The following is a 20410-nucleotide window of genomic DNA, read 5'->3' on the forward strand; positions in this document are numbered from 1 at the left end:
GCACACAGAGGCTGGAGGACCAGGATTCTGGCAGTACCAATTCACACCTCCACCCTAACTCACAGGAGGTGGGAAAACCAGAGAAAAACTCAGCAGAATAAGGAAGTGCTACATCTTGTGCACGCTGCTTGGAAGAATTAGCCCAAAGCAAATGTTGTGGAGTAAGGGGGTGTAAAGGGTTCAGCAGAGGAGTCAAACAAGTAGGGAACATGGAGCAGCAGAGCTCACTCAGCATGAATACATGGGAGCTCCTAGTATTTATATGGCTTTACAGTTTCCACAACAACACAATGGAGAAATACCTGCAAGCTCAGCAGCCTGCTGCAATACACACACACCCCCCACATCCAATGAGAGCTGCAATGAGACATGGATGAGACAAGAATGGGGAGGAGAACTTCTCCAGGAGAAACAACCCTTCCCATCCTGCATGCAAGACCCTTCCAGAAGACCCACACCAACACAACCTTGCTAAGGATGATGTTCAGCCGCTCAGATTCACAGTCTACCACCACCAGCCTTTCCTTCTTCTTCTCCAGCTCCTGGAAGAGCATGCGGTAGCCCTCTTCTGTTGTTGTCAGGATGTTGACAGCTGTCACCTGCCAGTTCTTCTCAGCTGCGGTGTCCAGCACTTTCTGTAGGACTGACAACCCTGCAATGGGAAGAGGACAGCAGGGGGAAAACCAGGTTTTAGTTGTGCAATGGCACCTTTCCATCCTTCTGACAGCCTGCGTAGCTGTCTCAAGCCAGGCTGGATACAGCATCGCTGGATACAGTGCAGCAGAACTACAGAGAGCAGCTAATAGTCTAGCATCTTACCCAAACACAGCTGGGCTAGAATTAATGACTCCTGCTTTTTCTGTCCTAGCAAAGGAAAATAGGAGGATTTCAGGCCTACTTTTCCTTTGTAATTGGCAGATCAGTCTCGTTGATCAGGCCCTGCTGTGGGATTCAGATAAGAGCTCTAATCCTTGTCTTCTTGTCTGTCACTACCAAAATCACTTGATTTCTTTGGGCCATAGTTCGCTACTCATCTTTGATCTGTTTAGGCTCTATGCTCCTAGGGTTAGGGACACCCTCAGCAATCACAATACACAATCATATTCAGTGTGCCTGTCTCTCTTGGCAGCATCTCTTCAGAAAACTTCATTATTTTCAAAAGGATCTTGCCTAAATTACATGCACAGCCTTCTAGAGGAGATACACATAGCCAGCACCACTCTGGATATGGAGTCCTGCCAGACAACCCTGGCTATTGCAGTTCTTTTGGGATATTCAGTGTGCCCATGCCTCGTGAAAACAGAAAGCAGAGTGAGATGCTTTTAGACCTTATCTTTGTCTCTTACGGTCATCCTGCCCCTGCAAGGGCTAATGATAACTTCGAGGACAGAGTTGTGAATCACTGTTACCTCTGCGTTGTCCTCCACAAGTCCATTTTGCTCTTGGCCTCCCAGCCTGGAGCTTTAAAGGCATCTGAGAGCTGGGAAACTGAATCACAGAGCAATGAGCTCACTAGCCCTGTTCGTGGTTTAGAAAATTAGATAATATCTTCCAAGAACCCAGCAAAGGCTTTCATTATTTTACATACACAACTAACACTGACGCAGGGAACTTGGAGTTTTGCAAGCTACCTGCCAGAAACACACACACGTATCACAACTGGATGTGGGCTCAGGTGAGACCTGAGCAGCTCTTGGTTCACATTTATAAACGTGGGACTCGGTGGGTAACCCTTCCCATGTACTTGTGACTTACCTCGGTCAGCATCATAAATGTACACAAACTTCTGCCAGCTGTAGTGCTCGATGACACTGATGAGGGCATCCTGGAGCTCTGGGCGAAGCTGGAGAACAAACTGATTGGACGTTTCGACGGGGAAGCTTGGCGTTATGAAGCAGACGTGGAGAGCCCCGCAGAATGATGTGAGCATGTTGACGGTCCTCCTCTCATAAAATCCAAAGATGGCATAGACGCCCTTGGAGAACTGCGAGCAGACTGGAGGAACAGAGAGAAAGGTTGTGAGGGCAGAAGGACAAGGAGGTTTCTCAGGGAAGTCACCAAAATAAACCTTTTCCCTGTGATAAGTTGAGGGCTTTCCTGACTAGATCACTCTCCTGAGGCCCGTGAGTTGGTGAATGCAACCTGTGAAGAACAGGGCTTGTGGCCATGGGGTGCTCTGCCCTTGATCTCCAGAGACCTACTTTATCTTTGATAGGCAGGAGTGAATTCAGTATCCCCAGGGCTCTGCTGAAGATTTCGCTGCTTCTGTGATAAAACGCATTATCTGAACCAGGGAAGTCCTCAGCAGAAAAACACAGTGGCTGACCAAGCCCCGTGTCTGTGGGATGGCAGCTGTCTGGTCCCTGGAGCTGTTTTATTATGGGTGAGAAAGGCTGCAGTTAGAGCTTGTTATTGCAGCCTCAGATGCATTCAAGGAGCAGAAGGAAAGCATTTGCATGACAGCACAGCCCCCAGCGGCCAATGACTCCAGGAGGAAACCATGGGTTTGACCTCAGGGCATCTCAGCAAAGGTTCACCTGGGTTCAACGCAGTCATAGCACAGCTACAGGGAGGTTTGTCCCAGGGCATGAGCTGCTGGTGCTGCGGTCAGAGCCTCTCACACCAGGGGTATGTTGGTATTTGGGGACACCTGCGTGGCAATTTCTGGTTTCTTCACAAAGCCACGGTGAGGAAGGCTGTGGGCTCAGTGGGGTAGTGGTGGTGGCCTGGGAGGTCTCCATGACTAAGCTCTGAGGGTGCATGCTGGGTTCTCCAGCGGATATTTGTGTCTGATCCCAGCAGCTGGCGCTGTGCTGTGCAGGGAGGGTTCTCTTGGGTTGGAGCCCTTCTCAGGAGAGCACTTAATGAGATCGTGGGAGCTGCTGGAAAAATGCCTCAGGATCTCAGTGAGGCAGAGAGAGTTCACACTTTGGGTTGTAAAACTTAGCCCCTGAGACAGTCAGACTCTAATATGACTCCTGTTTATGGCACATCCCAAGTTATCATCAATAAATCTCCAAGACAGAGGTGGGGGCAGTGACAGCGTTTTCCCTGTGTCAGAACTCCTGGCACTAGTGTCTCTTCCTGTTGTCACTCTGACTCTGAAGACCTTTGGCTGTGACATTTATACTGACTCAACACTTTGCACATCACTCGCCAGCCCCCTCGTGACAGAGCGCACAGCGAGAAGTTGGATGTGACATTTTGGGGTCCCCTGGCAAGCACTCTGCGCTGCTTGGGAATCCCTTGACCTGGTTCCTGCTGGTAGCTGCCAGCACCGAACCTTCTGCACATGTGGCTGGAGACAAGCTCCTACATGTGAGCTTGCTTCATCCTTAGCTGGGCTCCATCCAAGCTCTGTCCCTCCAGCAGGTCCAGAAGTCATCCCCAACTGGCTTAGAGCCATCCTGGATAAGATTACCTTGTTCCTCACTTTTCTACTGCCAGCATCAAATATTCAGAGGGAAGAGCAAGAAATCCTGCTTCCCACTGTGCAAAGTGAGTCCCTGCTCCCATCTCACCACCAAAAAAAAGCAGCCAGATTTTTGAAACTGCGCAGAGTGCTGAGACCTGAATCACATTACACTGGTGAGAATTTTTCCTTCCTCTTGGAGTTGAGCCCAGGTTTTGAGCATCCCAGCCCCGCAGTTTGTCCCCCAAGGTCACCCATCCTCTTTTCACCGCTCAGGGCCTGTGATCTCACATACCTCAGCACCCTGCTCCCCCAAGGGAATTCGTATTTCTGCAGGGCAGGGACTTCTCGCAAAGCCTGAACCATGGTGGAAATAAAACCCTCTTGTCTTTATTTTCAAGGCAAAATCTCTCTTTGCAATCAGCAATTGTGTCTGTATCAGCTGGAGTCACTGCCCTCATCATGAGACTGACACATTCAGGAAGAAAAGTAGCAGACATGGATAGAAATAGTCTGAACATCATTTCCATGTGACTGGACCAGTGGGTCTAATGAACAGTGCGATATACCATATGTGAGAGATCAGAACATGATCTCTGGAGACCCAGGCTTCAGACTCAATGAATGATTAAAGTGACATTCTCAGGGCAGCTATACAATCCAGCACAATTAATAATCCAGACAATAAACTTAGCTGGCTTGCTTTGTTTTGGTTTAGGCAAGCCATGGCTTCCTTGAATTTTATTTTCTATTTGAAATGAATCTATTATTTTTTTAGATTTTTTTTTTTTTAACTCTGTGGCTCAGTCACGCTCAGGCAGCCCTCCTACACTGTTCTGAGACACTCATCAATCCCAGCGTTTGAAACAGATTGCACCAAAGATGACTGGGAGAACGAACAGTCTTTATCATTAGTAAGTTTGGAAAGAACCCTAGCTCGCTTTGTACTTTCAGAATAAGAAGGGCCATGGACAAGGCAGATAATTTGGGGAAAAAAAAAGACTTGCTGAGAGTTATCAGCCAAAAAACAACAAAGAAACTGTTGTGTCAATCTGGAAAAATGAAAAGAGTGAGAACTGCAGCCACCTTTCTGGGAATGAACTTGGCATAATGTAACAGCAGTGGCTGCAAAATTATTTAACTCTCAAGACTATTCTAAATTACAGATGTTCCAAATGAATTTACCCAGCGAAACTAAAAAGAAGCTACTCGCCATTTATTTAATACACTAAGAGATAGCTGGAATTTCTTTGTATTTGCTTCAATTGTTTTATTAAGCAAATTTATTAACAATTGTGTTCTCATTTGATTGCTCAGCAACTTCTTAATAACATACTATTAAGAATTGTAAACCTCAACTAGAACAAGCAAATATTTTAAACTCTCTTTGTTTTTCTAGTGGGGAGGAAGCTTATTAGTTCCTCAGCAGCCACTGGTCTCTGACTGATGCTTTTCTAAAAAGATTAAGAAACATTAAAAGGATAAAGATCATGCTGGAATGGAAGGTCCAAGAAGTTGAGCTCTTCTGGTCAACTGGCTGGTGATAACATCACACTTTGCAAGCCTCCTGCCAACTACCTGTTAAGAGCTAGATGGCCACAGCCTGGCTTTGCCTACGCAAGAGAGTTGCAGTTGATCTGGTAATCAGCTTCAGCAGTTGAATTTGGACGGTTCAGCCTCTGAAGCTCTTGCCTGCAGGTGGGAAACTGGTTGGAATGCAACATCATAAGTGTCTGCATAACCAAGGTGTGAGCAAGAGTGAAGAGTGTTTACTTGGATGTAAATGCAGACATTTGTGACGGTTTGCATGCGCTATTCTTGGCTTCTGGGCTGCACAAAGGGAAAGAAGGACAGAGAACATCTATTCTGGGCTGTAACTATGCTATTATCTTACAATGAACTTGTAATTAATTACAGAAGAGTTTTCCTCTAAACAAACCTTCAGAAAATATAGTTAATTATAGAGTGGCAATTACTACCATATTCACCCCGCTCAGTCTTGTACAATTGATCAGGTTGGGACTTCTGGCTGGGACATTCCCTGTGTGTGCTGCACCAAGCACCATGGACACCCCATATCCCTCCTTCTCCAGGCACGGGATCTCCCACTGAGTCTCCCTAGTGCCATTCCACGACTAAAATTAGGTAAAAGCAGAGGCATTAACTTGATTGTCACTTGGTTGCTCTGGAAAGACAACCCAGCAACAACCAGCTGCACTTTGGACACAGCACCTGCTGCAGCTAGGTGAGGTGAGAGCTCCTCAGACTGTTCTAAAACCACTTCAAAAGTACAGTAAAAATCAAAATAGCTTCTTAAGATTCCTGGTACTTAGTTAAAAATTGACTGATGTGGTAGAGCAAGCAGGAGGAGGCCTCCCCTCTCCCTTTGTGGAAAGGTAGCCATTGTGGAGCTGGTGTGTCCTTGAATTCAGATGAGGAAAAAGCATGCGTGCATCACTCATGCTTGAAATCCCCAGACTCTAGGATTTCTAGTCCTGCAATTTCTCTCAAGTTTCTCTTTTCATATGGAAATATTCAAGGTAAAGCATTTAAATCTGAGAGAGGAAACACTGATTTTATTGAAAGCACACACAGGACAGGACACCTACTCGGCAGCTGAAGACAGGCAGCTCTAGCCATCTTTGCAAATGCTTCCAAGAAAAAGAAAAATACATGCCCACAAGTTTAAATTGCACATTTTCTCTGCAGAAGAGGGAAGCAAAAGAGATTTTTTGAGTCTATAAAAATTCCTGGGAGACTTTTCTTGGCTAAAGCTCTCAACCAGTCACAGAGAAAATAGATGCACAAGACTGATTCCTGCATTCAGGAGGGCCAGGGATATTTTGGAACTGGAGGTCTGATCCACGTGAAAGGCAGATGTCAGATATAACAGATATTTCATTTGGATTTTGGTAAAAGTGGACGAGAAACCAAAAAAATTCTCTCAGAAATGATCACCACAAAAAGGGGCCGAAAAAGTCTCAGTGTTTGAGGGAGGAGGAAGGGCAAACGGGCTGCACAGAAGGGTGGGAATGAGGATTTGGTTTCCAGGGGTGAAAATGGTGCAATTCTGCTGAGAATCTGCAAACAGGACTGCTCCCCACAGACGCAGCTGGAGAAGAAGCCTGGTAGGAGATCCTGGCAACTGCTCATCTGCCATTTCCTTTACAAGTAGAATTTTTACCATTTCACTGAGTTTAAGACTAGAAGGGGACATTAGATCATTTCTACTGACTTTTTGTATCTCATGGACCATTAAGTTTCACCCAGCTACCCCTGAAGAGAGCCAATAATATGGTTTAGTTGAAGGCATTTAAACTCTCTGGAGACTCAACTGCTGTGTGCCTCTGATTGAGAACAGAAGTAGCAGAAATAGTGCTAATACCCAAAGCCACAAAAGCAATAAAAAACTGATTAAACAAAATATCCCCAGATGTTCCCCACAAACAACTCATGTTCTCTGTTGCAGGAGGAGACAAAAAATCCAGATGGCCCCTACCAGAGCTCAGAGCCCTTCATGACCCTGGATGATGTCCTATCTGAGGAACATCTAAGGGGAAAGACACTGCACCCTCTCCAGGAAAGTCATTCCTACAATGCTGAGCTGCAGGTGATGTAAAGATTTTGAGCAAACTACATAGCCCAAGCAGGCAGGGAAAGAAAAGGGCGATCTGGAAATGAAGACTCCAAGAAGAAATCTTTGAAAGCACCCAATCCAGAACACACAGCACTTACTCCAGAAACCAAATTAACAGATTTGCAAGATGAGTGTGGCCAGAGTTTGAGTGTAATAGAATAGTCAGCTCAGTCTACTGTCCTCTGTAAGCTATCAAAGACCAGCCCTGCCATGCCTGCAGCCCCAGTATCAGTGTGGCACCTCCTTCATCTGCCCAAACCTCCTGGGACACAGAACCGAAACCCTGACTTGCAGCACAACATGCTCATTGACAACAGTGGTGTCAAGGAACAGTTCCCACATGATTTTCTTTGCTCACTTAGAGTGTATGTGTGCACATGTGGGAAAGAGGAGGGGGGATGTGCGTGCGTAATTTATTTTTAGCATGCCCTGCCTGGAGGTGACCCTCACACAGTGATGGAGAACCTGACATCAGGTTGGCGAAGCCGGTGGAATTTCAATGAAAGAGCGCTAGTGTCTGCTTCAATTAGGATCAGCTCAGCTTTCCTCCCAAATGTTTGTCCTCACAGTTCTCCAGTGTGGCGTAGGTGCCAGAGCGCATCTCTTCAGCACATCCCAACGACAGCATGTTCCCACAGATTTTTCTAGCAGGGGAAAGCCAAACAGATTCTACACTCCCCCATCACTCCACGCATGTATTTAGCTGACAGCAGATATGTCCCGTATATTTGATCAACTGCAAATCAGGCTGATGTGATATCACAAGAAATACATGTTTCTCTTTCAACTACATAAAAGACAGAGAACTGTGCTCCCTTCCATCATTTTCCTGCACTGCTGCTCTGACCATCTTGGAAACTGGGAAGTAGCATTGATTTTTACATCAAGATCTGCTTTCCTTCCCTCATATTTAAACTATAGTCTATGACTGAGAGCTGCTCATAACTGTTTATGCTGATAGCTTCAATTTTTTTTTAGTTAAGTTCACCTGCCTGACAAATAAGTCTTAGTTTGCCTGGCTGATGAATGGTAAGTTTCCCTTGAGATCAAATTGGATTTGGGATACTTTCTCACATGCTGCTGAGTTTAAGGAAACAGTAATAGCATGGTGCTTCTATCAACAAAAATTAACAACGTGGACTCTCAGTCGTTTAAGTGCACTTCTGAATTATAATCATGATGGTGGAAGATACAGCCATGGGAAATTGACTTTAACCTCTGTCAAAGGGACCAGTTGACAATCATAGCTCTTCCAGTTGTGTACTTCACATCTTGAAACTTCTTTTTCTTTTTCTGCTAGAGTGTTCAAATGCAGTTTTATCCAGTGTAAAAAACACAAGAGAAAATTCAAATATCAAAGGTCTTCATGGGGTCATTGATCTTGTTGAAAAAATAAAAGAAGGAAAAACAAGATGTTTGAGAAGACTTTCCTTGTTTGCTTTGCTTGTTTTTAAACATATTGTTATTTTTGGGATTGCTAAGATTTTGTCGAATCATATAAAATTAAGAATCAAATATATTGAAGGCTTTCCAGTTAATACTCAAACTATTTCTGAGTAATGATGGCTCTGAGATCATGAGCATCTTTTAACAGGTCCTGGATGAGAACCCAGAGGAGACATGGGCACGTATCTGCTGACACCCGGGACTTCTGGGGTCACAACTTGGATGTCCCCTTAAATAAAATGTCAATTGGCAGCTGTATTTTCTAGATAGCCTTCAAATGATGGATAATCCATGGAAAAGAAATCCAGAAAGTGGCAAGCAGAAGATGCTGGCCATGCTGCGTTGCTTTGGAGCAGCAGAAACTCTGCAAAACAGCTACTATCTCCTGCTCACAACCCTCACCTCGAGCTCCCCTGCAGCTCCCCTAGAAGGAGGGGGTGATGCCTCACAGGGCCCCCAGCTGCAGATGGATGTTGCGATGGGTCCCATGGGCTCTGGAAGACCAGCTATCCCTGCTCTCACCTAGCCTCCTACAACAAAATAGAAAACCAAAAATTTGTCCTCCCTGAACTCTCCATATCTGAAGCAGAGTCATAAATATTAAAGCAAGATTACTACAAATGAAAAAGTGACAGCGATATTATAAAAGGAGATGAGGGATGAGGGTTGAACCAACTTTGCTTTTGCTGCTTTATTAGCTGGCTTTTTGTACTATATTGGTCCTTCTGCAGATAGTGCTATACTAGGAAAACTAAGTACAATATCACGGTGTAGCTTTCTGCTGGGGAGCACGGACAACAATGGAGGAAAAGAATAAAGCACCAAAACCACAGCATGTTAATACGGTACATAGCACGCTGCTCTTGGGTCAGCACAACATTTAATTCTGGGTTGTAAGAGCTGAATTATTAAAACAGAGTAAAAAGAGGGGAGTTGGGGGGGGGGGGGGAGATAAGCAATAGCAGAAAGCAAATGTGTCACATAAAGAAGAGCTCACTGCAGATGAAATGCATTTTGTCTTCAATAGCTTCTTTTCTTTCCCTAATACATTATATCTGTTCACGGCAGTTTTTCTAGACATTAAAGCGACTATCCTCAGTGCAAGACTCAGGTTCTGATGAGGATTTTGTAAGTGCCTGTCTTGAAACTGGCTGCAGGTCACAATGCAAAAACCAGACTATGGACTTTCCCTGGGAAAGTTATTCCAACATTAAAGTTACTTCCATTGGGGAAAGAGGGTGTTAACATCTACCTCAACAATTTCTTTCTTAATCTTCAGCCTGATAATTACAATTTTGGTCCCATATCCCTCTGCTTCATAAAACATCTGCATAGATATTCCCAAATTTTCTCTAGTCCGTGCTTTTGCAGATGTGCCAGTTTGGAAGCCAAAGTTATGTCTCAGTGTCTGATGTGTTCCCTGTGGCATTCCTGAGACTTGTGTTGTTGCCTTCAATTGAGAAAACAGTATTTTGGTAAATTTTCTCAGCTGCATTGTTTCTGGGGGTTTTTAGGATTATTTCCTGCTCATAATAACAACTCCATTAGCCCTTCCCTGAAGTCTGCTCCAGGCATGGAGTTCAGTTATGATATATATACTCCTCCTTCCAGGTTTGTAACGAAGGTAGCAATCGAGACCATTTTTACCTGCAGCTCTGTATCAGCCTCTCTCCCTGCCCCATCAGCTCAATTCCTTTTAATTTTCCATCACAATCCTACCTTGTGAGGCTTTGGCCATTTGTAATCTACAGGATTACAGTCTTTTGGGCCACTGAATTCCATACTGTAAATTACAGCATCAGGACCAAATTTTGTGATTTGGCAGGCAACTGAAGAACAGACTAACTTTCAACATGGTTATTTCCATACACAGACATGACAAAGCGTTTGTCAGCAAGATGGGCAGTCAGAACAGCTGTACTTGGAGAGCAGCTCTGAGTAGGAAGGTCTCATCCAGTGATCAGTGACAGCTGGAGACCGGGTGGCCCAGCAGACCCCCTCCAGCCCTGGGTCTGCACATGGTTTTTTCTGTGCCTGCTTTGGGATCTCAGCCAACACTTGGAAGTGCTGAGGTCTGACCTGCATACAAAGCTCCTCTTTCTGCTTCTAACGGTTCTCACGGTGGCTTTAAACATTTCCCTTCCCAGACACTGAGCTTTCGCTAGCAAGATACATGACACGTACAGGAAGCATATGCCAGTTTGAGAATGACGGTTTGGATCACAGCACCTGGACAACTACACACCAACGCTCTCACGTCAGCGATGATGTGGTGTCATGCCCTGAGCCTGCTTCTCCCCACGCAGCCGGAGGTGAGCACCTATAATCCCTTCTCCTTTCTTCCTCACTGATTTTTTTCTACTCCTGCTTCTAAATTTCCAACTTTTAATTGTTTTGTGCTACAGTGCATAAAACCTTATCCTTGTGTGTCACCGAGCTAACACAACTAATTGTGTTTCTTGTGGGGTTTTTTGATTCTTGGCTTTCTTGATAACAGACTGGAAATTAACAACTTCATTTATTAACACTCCACCTTTTTCTATTCAATCCAGCCTGAGAACCTGACAAAAAACACACATGCTCTGCAATGATCCTTCCATGGTCCCAAACACTTCCTGGGCATATATTTATACTCAGGTGCAAGCACTGGGTTTCTTGGTCTCTAGTGTCAGACTTCTAATGCTCTTTAGCCTACACAGCCAGCTGCAGCCAAGAAAATCAGGTGTTAAACTCTGTAAAGGCAGATTGGGCACGGTCCTGGTGTGCCCAGCTTTTAATCCCTGCTTTGAATGCATATGAAAAGAGACCTTTATATTTCCTTAAACACCAACTCCCTTTCCCAATAGTGATTTTTCAAATTGACAAGAAAAAACCCTAAACAACCCCCTTTTCAAACTCCAGGGGTGTGTTTCCTTCAAAGAAACATAGGGATATACCATATCCCATACACCTATGTAGGATGCGTGGGCATTATTATTAATCCTAATTGGCTCAGAATTACACTTATCCTGTTATCCCCCACACATGGGTACCCGCTATAGATTCAACTGTTACTCTGCATGTGTTTGTAGGATGCCTGGCACAAGGCTACGAGGCCTCTGTGAGGTACTGTAATGTATATATGTTAAATAGCAATAAAGAAAGTCACTGAATAGCCTCCTCAGAGTAGAGAATTACCTTCCCAGCAGAGAGGAGAGAAACGATACGGCTGGCTCACGACAGAAAGTAAAGCAAAGGATAAGGAGGGACCTAAACGGAGAGCCAGCAGAATTTTCCCTAACCTGACTGATCTTTTCAGTAGTGGTGATGTCTCGTGTGTGCTCTACCTTAAAATATCTCCCAGCCCAGGAGGGAGACTGGCTGATGCAGGCTTTCAGAGGGCACAGAGGATGTTTCCCTCTTGTGGTAAGCTATTGTTGAACCTTCTGACATGATTTGACTCCCTGCTCATTTTAAAATAAAAGGCAGCAGGCAAAAAGCACAGGGTACATTGTGTGGGGAAAGCACCACCACGCTCACCTCTCCACAGGAATACGGTCTCACTGGTCTGGGCAAGGAAGGAAGAACTTGCACTTATCTAAGACATTCTTCTTCAAAGAAAACCTCTCGCATACAGGACAGAGCTTCTTGTCCTTGGGGGCCTGCAGTGGGAAGCAGTACTTAGACCCACCAGCTGTCTGACACGTTATTTATAAACATCCACATTTTCTATAAATTTTCAAGGCTACATTACAGGTATCTGCTGAGCTAGAAGGCAGATGCTCCAAAACCTACATGTGCCATCACAGCTCAAAACTGCCCTCTTTTCTGCACTCACCAGAGCCATTAGAGTCTTCTGAAAAGAGGAGCAGGAGCAGCAAAGGTGCAAACCCAGCAAACTACACAAGGGTTAAGCCTCTAGAACACAACCCTTTTGTGCCTCTGGTTTTGAAACCCCATTTAACACCTTAGCAAGGGCTGAGTTAGGTGCAGAATGACAAGATCCTTTGACATCTGAGAGTGCTGGCTTTTGTGGGCTTAAGTGCCTCCCTTGGTGGTTCTTTGCTATAGTCATTTCTTGTAGGGTTTTTATTTTTCCTTTTCACATTAATGTTCCATTCCATTGTGCTCCTAGCTTTCTTCAGGCCTACTTAATATCAGGGGGAATATTACCATTTCTTCCCTGTCATTAGAACAGCTTTAATCCTGTCTGCATTGCGAGGGCAATAAATGATAATAGCTACCACATTTTTATTTCTGCAGTGCCTCTGAGCACCAGGTTTTTTGAAAAATCCCAAACAAACAACTTTAAGCTTGGGATCTTTTAAACCCAGTGGGAGACTGTGTTGTCTGGGGAGCAAGAATGCAGAACTGTGACAGATGGTGAGATCTGGACCTATGGTTTGCAATTTTATGGTCTCTGTGAAACTTCTGTGCAAATAGCTTGCTGTGGGTGGTGGAACAAACAGTTTACATGAAGTGCATCTAGCTAGCATGCCCAGATGGAGCTTCTACAGAGAGGTGATACTTGTTAAACCGGGGCTGCAAGCAGCTGTAGAGGGCAGCTTCCCTGTCACAGGAGATGAAGGCATCTGTCCTGCTGAGTGGTGTGAATGGTGGGGATGGGGGAGCTGGAGGAACTCCACTCTCTGCCCTGCTGCTCCAAGAAACCTGTGGATAGACCTGGAGCCCCTGTGTGAATGTGACCCAAAACACCAAATATCAACCAGGGAGCTGGCTACATAGAAAGACCTTCACTGGAAATAAAATGGAACCTAATATTTTCCTAAAACATCTTGGGTAAAATCTATGTGATTTTGCCAGCATGACAAAGGGAACTTTTACAGCTACAGACTTCTCCTGAACGTGCACTTGGATCCATAAAAATCATCTCCCATAACAAGCTGGTTGTGTGAGGTAATGAACTTCACAGGACCAAGGAAAGGACCAAAAGGTGGGAGAATCTGCTCAGCATATCACCAATTACATATAGCCACCTTGGATGGACACCTTTTGCCTAAAACATCCTTGGGCAATGAATTCCCATTAATGCTAGTGGAAGGTGGCATGAAATGCTCAGAAACAAACCATTATAATAAAGTTTTCTAGAGAGACAATAACTTTGGGAAAGGTTTTTCTACTAGATGTTTCACTTGCAGAGCTTCATGTGTTCACCATAAAGTTTTATGCTAGTGAAAAATACTAAGTCATCTTCTCTAAATAGAGGCCAGTGAAGATACCAGGAGTATCTCAGTTATCCAGAACAGCCTGTGCTGCCAACGGGACTGAGAAACTAGTCTGGAAAAATGGGACGTGTGTCTTAGGAAGAAGAATGTGGGAGCATCCTTAACATTGAGATCTCTTCCTGACATGCCTAGTCACATACAAACACCTTCTCTAACAATTTCCATTCTGGGAGAATTTTTAAGCTTCTGAAGAAAGAGACTCTCTAGTGAGCTGCAGAGAGCAAGAGAGATCACGTAAAACATTCTGCATAAGTGCAAATTGCAGGGAGGCCAGCCAGAGCGCAGGAAGGGAAGTTGTTAGAAACTTGGGGTCATTCATCATTCCGGAGCAGTGACACCGCACATACAGATGCAGCTTCTGTCTCAAGCAGTTTCTCCGTGTAAACCAAAGACTATGACATGATTCAGGCAGCTGCTGAGAAAACCCCACGGCTTCTCAGCAGAAACGTTACCTGTAAAATATTATTTAGACAGAATAGCAGCAGCAGACTGGAGGATGCTAATTTGTACCACTTTTCACAAGCATGAGAGAGACTCTTTCACTATTCACCAGATGTTGCTCAAGCCTTCTGTTGATATTGCAGGGAGATGCCTCTGATGAAATACATTTGTCCATGAAATCAGAGTCACTGGCCACCCTGGGTCAGGCAGGCCTTGAACAGAGAGACACCAAGAGCACTGGGTTTTCAAGGAGTGAAAACAGTCCTTGAATTTAACAAATATTGTGCAAGACAACTGAGCCATGGAGAGTGTCACACATCAGGTGTTAGATTTGCTTCCCACATGGAAAACTGAGGAAATTACACTGTGTAGTGGACTCTAATGGTACATCTAAAGTGAGCACATGGATGGCTAAAGGTATAATTAACCTAATTAAGGCACCATTTATTCCAGAAGCCTCCAAGAGGAAAGGCAGGTGGAACTGCCATCTACAAGAGAAGGTTGCCAGGGCAGAGGCTGCTGCCACCAATGGGCAAAACCACAATAAAGACTTGGTCTGGAAGGAAAAAGGCAAAAAGAAACTCCCTGGGGCAGACTCCTCTGTCTCTTGGTGTGCACAATAAACCAGGGTGCAATGGAAAAGCCTGTGATTTACACCTTTGGGATTGCTCTAGCTAAACCAGTGAGGGCTGTGATTTTCTTCTTTCTGTACTGCAACCCACTTTAGGTGCTGAATGTAGCAGAGAGGAGTGTCTAGCCTTCACTTTGAGTTCCTGACCCTCCTGTTAGAGAAAAGATTAATGTCCCTGTGAGAGAAATTATTTTTGGCTGCCTATATTTAACATGGCAGTGAACATCTGCAGTCATATTTCCTAAACATTTGTTGTGATCATTCTCCTCCACTGCTAGTCCTGACAGTAGAGTGGTGTCAGTTGAGAGCCTTAGCAGCATTTCCGAAATCTGCTTAAATGACTTGGTTGACTACCATGTCTCTTTAAAGAAGAGAAGTTGGAATGATCTGAAGGTGATTTGGGATCTAGGCACACAAGGAAGCCATATGGTGCATGCAGCCTTTGAAAATTGGGCCTTAACTCACATATGCTGAAAGAATGTCTCCTGTGATAGCTTTTATCAGGGCACTCTTAAGGGCTGATGCTTTCCTGACATTGTGGAGCAGGTCTAGACTGGAAGAATTGGGACGCCATGTGGGGCAGGTTTGTTTGACAGAGGTCCTCTGTGCACGTGCACTTTGCACCAACCCAATGGCCCAGCTGCAAATGTGTGGCTATAATACACTTGCATCATCCTGTGAACTTGATTCTTAAATCTCTCATGGAAGGACTGGACTAATGATAAAATCAACCACTTTCTACCCGGTTAGAGAAAATAGTCTATGCAGTGTAAGAAAGACACTTGATTTAAGTGTAGAAAAGTTGTCTACATTACAGTCTCCCTGGTAACTGCAAAGACCCCAACAGAATCACACTGAGTCTAAGTATGGTCTAGTTTTGCCAGCTGGGAAACACAACATGCTTCCTAAATGAGGCTTCAGGGATACAGGACCCGATCTGCGTGTGCAGCCAGCTGTGACTTGCTTGTAAAGTATACTTGCTTCATGTCTGCTTGAGCATAGGTCGCCAAGGTTCTCCTCAGAAGTGTCCTCAGGCATGAAACCAAAAGGAATTTGTGATAAAAGACCCTTAAGAAACTGACATCTGTATTGGAAATCCTTCAAAGCAAAGGTATGGGAAATAACAGAAACTTGAGGAGATGTGAAAGCTGGGAGGGAGAAGGAGAATGGGGAAAGGAGATGCAAGCTTGAGGTTCATGGTGGAGGAACAGCCAATTTAACTTCAAAATCAATTGGAGCTTTAAAAGAGAAAAACAAGGATGAAAGAGAGTGTGAAGGGGGGCTGAGTGCAGGAGCATTCAGAGATCCAAGGGCCAGGTGCCTATTTCTATAAGACGAGGGAGAAAAATGGGCTTTCAACTTCTGGGTCGCTGTCTTTTCTATCTCTGAATGGATAAAGACAGTAACACTATGTCCTTCTTTAATCCTGCCTTCTCTTAGTTAAGAAAGGTTTTTTCAAACCTCTCTGCCTGAAGCCTGGCAGCCTATCTTCCATGAAGATTTTTAACCTCATTTCACAGTTGGACAGACTGAGGCAGTCACCTGTGCGAAGCCACACAACAGTTTTGGGGAGGGACTCACACGAGCCCCTCTTTGTCAAGGAACAATGTGAAGAATGGGCCCATTGCAATGTTTTACTAGTGGGATGTTCACAATTCACCAGTGAAATGCATTTCCCCAGTGAATGGTGACTGCTCCACAGGGCACTCCCTGTCCCCATTTGCTCTTGTCGCCCATCCTTTCGGAGGAGGGAATGCGCTGACAGCAGAACAAGGCAGCACTGCAATGGGCATGATGCTCCTCTCCAAGCACACACAGACTTGGCAGCTCACCCAAGGCTTGGGGATTTTGTGACCAGCTGTTGAGTGGGCACTTTGAAATGGAACTTGTACTGGCTCTAACATTAAACCCATTGCAATTCCTCTCACAGCTCAACCTCATCCCCCTGCTGATTCATGCTGGGCTAAAGGTTTCTAAAAGGAAGGAGGATAACATGACTTCTTGCCTGAAAGACTGAAGACCTTACCAGAACAAAACTATGTCCCCTCAGACTCCTCTTGTATGGCTCTCTCAGGGCCATGATTTGTTAGTTTTTAAAAAACAGAAGGGCTATCTAATCACAATGGCCATGCTTGACTTCCAGCACAGAGCCAGGTGCCAGGCTGGTGGCTCTTGAGCAGAACTACTGCTGGGCAGTGGTTTCTGGGACAAACAAATCCCTCCCTGTGGGACAGGGATGGGACCTCTGTGAGCCCCACTGCAAGTCTGCCCCATCTCCAGTCCTCAATGGAGCAAAAGGGAGTCCTTATCCCTGTTGGCTCTGCCAGATGCATGCAATGTGCACTGTGGGTCTTAGTCAAATGACGATGTAGGAGGGAAAGTTGGTCTCCTTTGCCATAGAACTTACCCTACTCCTGCATCACGCTGACGTGCCTTTTGTTGGAAAACAGTATCTTTAAGAAAGATATAAAGGCCCCATTTTATGGGCAATCTCTATATTTAAGGATCATGCTTCTGCAGGACATTTTCTTTGGTGCTAATAAAGACTTTTCACTTCTGGTTGAAAGCCTCCCAACTTTATTTTCTAGGCATGAGATCTTATATTTGCACAGCATCTCAGACTGCAGCTGCTTGGGTCCTAGCCTTCTTCCTTAAATAATACATATATTCTTGAAAGCTACAAAGCAACTGGCCAGGTTTTTGATGCTCTTTCATTAAACAGAAAGCAAACATTCAAATGGTCTACTGGACAAGCAAAGGATCAACTTTTTTGAAGAAAAGTTACCCTAGACACCCCAGTTATTTTAGTTCATTTTATCATATAAGGTTCAGTAGGCTTTACTTTTAGTGTCTCTGAGATGAAACTAATGCCAATGGAACAGATCCAATTCAGACATACTGCAGACAATAAAGCTAGCTGAAATTTTTCAACACTTTTTTTCCCTCCAAATGAAAACCGAGGTTTAATCAAAGGTAGGAAATTGCTGATTTTGACAAAACACCCCAATTTTCCCATGGAAAAGCAGAAGGGGGAAAAAGTTTTAGCGTTAAGTCAGAATGTTAAAAAATAAGTGTCAGGATGCAATCGACCCTCCACCGGTTCTCTGGATCATAAATTGCTCTAAGACTGCTGCCAGTATCCTTCCCCCCTAGAAGAGGTACTGTGCTGGCAGCCAGCCAGAGGAGCAGGGATAAATGTGAGGTGAGAGGTGGAGAACACGGGATCAATGGAAGTGTTGCCAACGTTCATGCTCAGCTGCGGACGGGAAGCTTTGCCATTCCCAGAGCCCTGTCTTCTGAGAAAAACACACTTAAACTGCATTCTCCCCGCACCCGGACAACCCCCACCCAGCACAGTGCACACCCTCCATCCTGCCCTGCTCACGGGATGATGTGTCCCCCTGTGCCACAGAGCATCTGAGCCACCAGCCCTCTCCTCCCCACTGCCACTCCTGTGCTCACCCTTCCCCTGCTCCCACAGGTACAGCCGTGCCTCCAGCTATACTCCAGCTTCATCCCTGCTTGGTCACCTGCTCCACGAGTATCTCCACGTCAGGCTCAGCACTGCCCTGTAATCCTTCCTACCCACCGGGCATGGCTGGCTTTTCTGTGACCCCATCCCTGCGGGTGCAGGAGCCTTCCATGTGTCCCCAAACTGCATCCCACTGTCACAGGCACCTGCACAGCTGTGAACAACCCCGGGGTGCTATGAGCAGGGGCACAGGCATGCACCCCTGCCAAGGCAGCCCTCCCAGCATGTCCAAATCCCTTCTGCCACACACCTCCCAAATCCTTCCTACTATGTCCTACCCAGGGGTGTGTGTACACACGCACATGCACACACATTAATCCTTCCATTAGCTAAATCCCAGATTTTTACAGCGGCGTTCTCAGAAACAGCCCTCCTTATCATCCCGCTCGCAGACGCACAGGCTAATCTCTCTCCGTGTGCAACGGGCAGCCACCCACTTATCTTCCCTCTCTTCTACAAGCGCACACTTTTTTACACAGGGACTAATACTTCTCAGTGTCACGTACCTCAAAATCCTTCTTACAACGCCCCCTCGCACACTGAGTAATCCTTTTCAGAGTCTCGCACACATGATCCCGCTGACAGCATCCCTCCACACGCATGCACAGCCACACGCAGCATCCCACAGCGCGTTTTGCACACACAGGAACTTTTGTGTGTCACACACACCATTATTACCCTTCCTGAAGCACATATTTTCCACTAAGCCTGACACATGCATGTGAACCTGCCATCAGTGCAGTAAAACCAGCATTTTTTTAAAATCCAGACAAACTAATGTAGACGAGGTATTTGGGGGTAAAACCTTGGATATTTGGGTAACTGTCCTGGAAAAGTGAGAGCTTGTCTCATGAGGAGAGATTTAAAAGATCTGGCATGTTTAGTACAGGGAAGCAAAGGCTGCGAGAGGATGGGTTGCTGTCTATAAAAACATCAGAGGGGTAAACATTAGCGAAGAGCTATTGATGCTAAAGGACAACATTGGCATGAGAACAAGTGAGAATAAACTAGTCATGAATAAAGGCAGGCTGTGAACCACAGAAAGATTTGTAACCACAGGAGGACAGCAGCTCAGGCATCACTTTCCAAAGGGAGCACTGGAGCAAAAGCAGACCTGGTTTCATCTAGAGCATCATTTTTGTCTGAGAGCACAACCTGAGGTCCCTTCCTGTGTTCGCTGTGCAGTTTAGGCTCGGTCGCACCCTCTTGCACCAGCACGCTATTTCTATCACAAGAAGTTAATAGTGCAAAACACTCTGCTCCATGGCTTTGTCTCCCCATCTGAGGCAGTGGGGTAAGAAAACTGAATCCTTCCCTTTGTGCCTCAGAGAGGTGGGTCTCACGCAACAACCTTACGTCCACCCATCACCTCCACAGTTCTCTTCCTTGAGTTGCTAACAGGTATTGCAACAAAACTACCCTGGCCCTTTCCTTTTTGACTGTAACATTCATGCCGCTGCAAGAGATGAGAGGGAGCAGAGAGCTCCCAGCTCCGCGCGGGAAGTGCAGGCGCAGCACCTAGGGATCTATTTTGATCGCTGTGGCATGCAGAAACCACTCTCACATTTCCTCAGCACACATTTACATTCCCGGAGTCTCCCGCCTCCACTGTTCGGCTGTCTCCAGAGACACTGAACACCTGACACGTCTGATAGGAATTACATATCTGTAATACAGATACAAAAAGCACAGGGAAATGAATATTTAGTGGACTGCAAGCACTGCTGCATGAGCTGTTATCCTCCCAGGAACAAGCCTGCCTGATGCTTTCCTCCACTATACCTGGGTAAGGCAGATGAAGGGGATGTTGGCTGAGCGGTGTGAGAGAAGCAGCAGATATAAACGTCCCCACCATTTGCATAAAGATGGAACAATCTCTTCTGAAAGGAGTAGAGAAAACCAAGGCATTTGAAAGTTTCTATATACCTCATATTACCAAACACGGAGCTCTGCCCTGTGGGACTGAGCAAACTTGGCGTATGCTGAAGTCAATGACTTTTAAAAAAATTTTGAGGTCTTGATAAACAGAGAATGGCATTTATTAAAGTGTGGGTGCCATTTATTAGTGTAGTGTGAGGGCAATCAG

The 20410-nt window shown here is 45.4% G+C and overlaps 1 protein-coding gene across 3 annotated transcripts in view; it reads right to left on the reverse strand.

Annotated features, from left to right (window-relative positions):
• GRIA1 (glutamate ionotropic receptor AMPA type subunit 1) overlaps positions 1-20410 on the reverse strand; it is a 125581-nt gene that overhangs the window by 63811 nt on the left and 41360 nt on the right. For all 3 annotated transcript variants that reach the window (XR_012837761.1, XM_010306313.2, XM_010306312.2), the window contains exons 3-4: positions 1756-1995; positions 468-652 (exon numbers count right to left, since the gene is read on the reverse strand). Coding sequence is in view for 2 of the 3 variants with exons in the window: in XM_010306313.2 (XP_010304615.2) it covers positions 468-652; positions 1756-1995 (425 nt within the window). In the remaining variant the exon portion in view is untranslated. The remainder of the gene's footprint in view (positions 1-467; positions 653-1755; positions 1996-20410) is intronic.

The sequence above is a fragment of the Balearica regulorum genome, chromosome 14 (assembly GCF_011004875.1).
Source record: "Balearica regulorum gibbericeps isolate bBalReg1 chromosome 14, bBalReg1.pri, whole genome shotgun sequence".
NCBI classification, from domain to species: Eukaryota; Metazoa; Chordata; class Aves; order Gruiformes; family Gruidae; genus Balearica; species Balearica regulorum.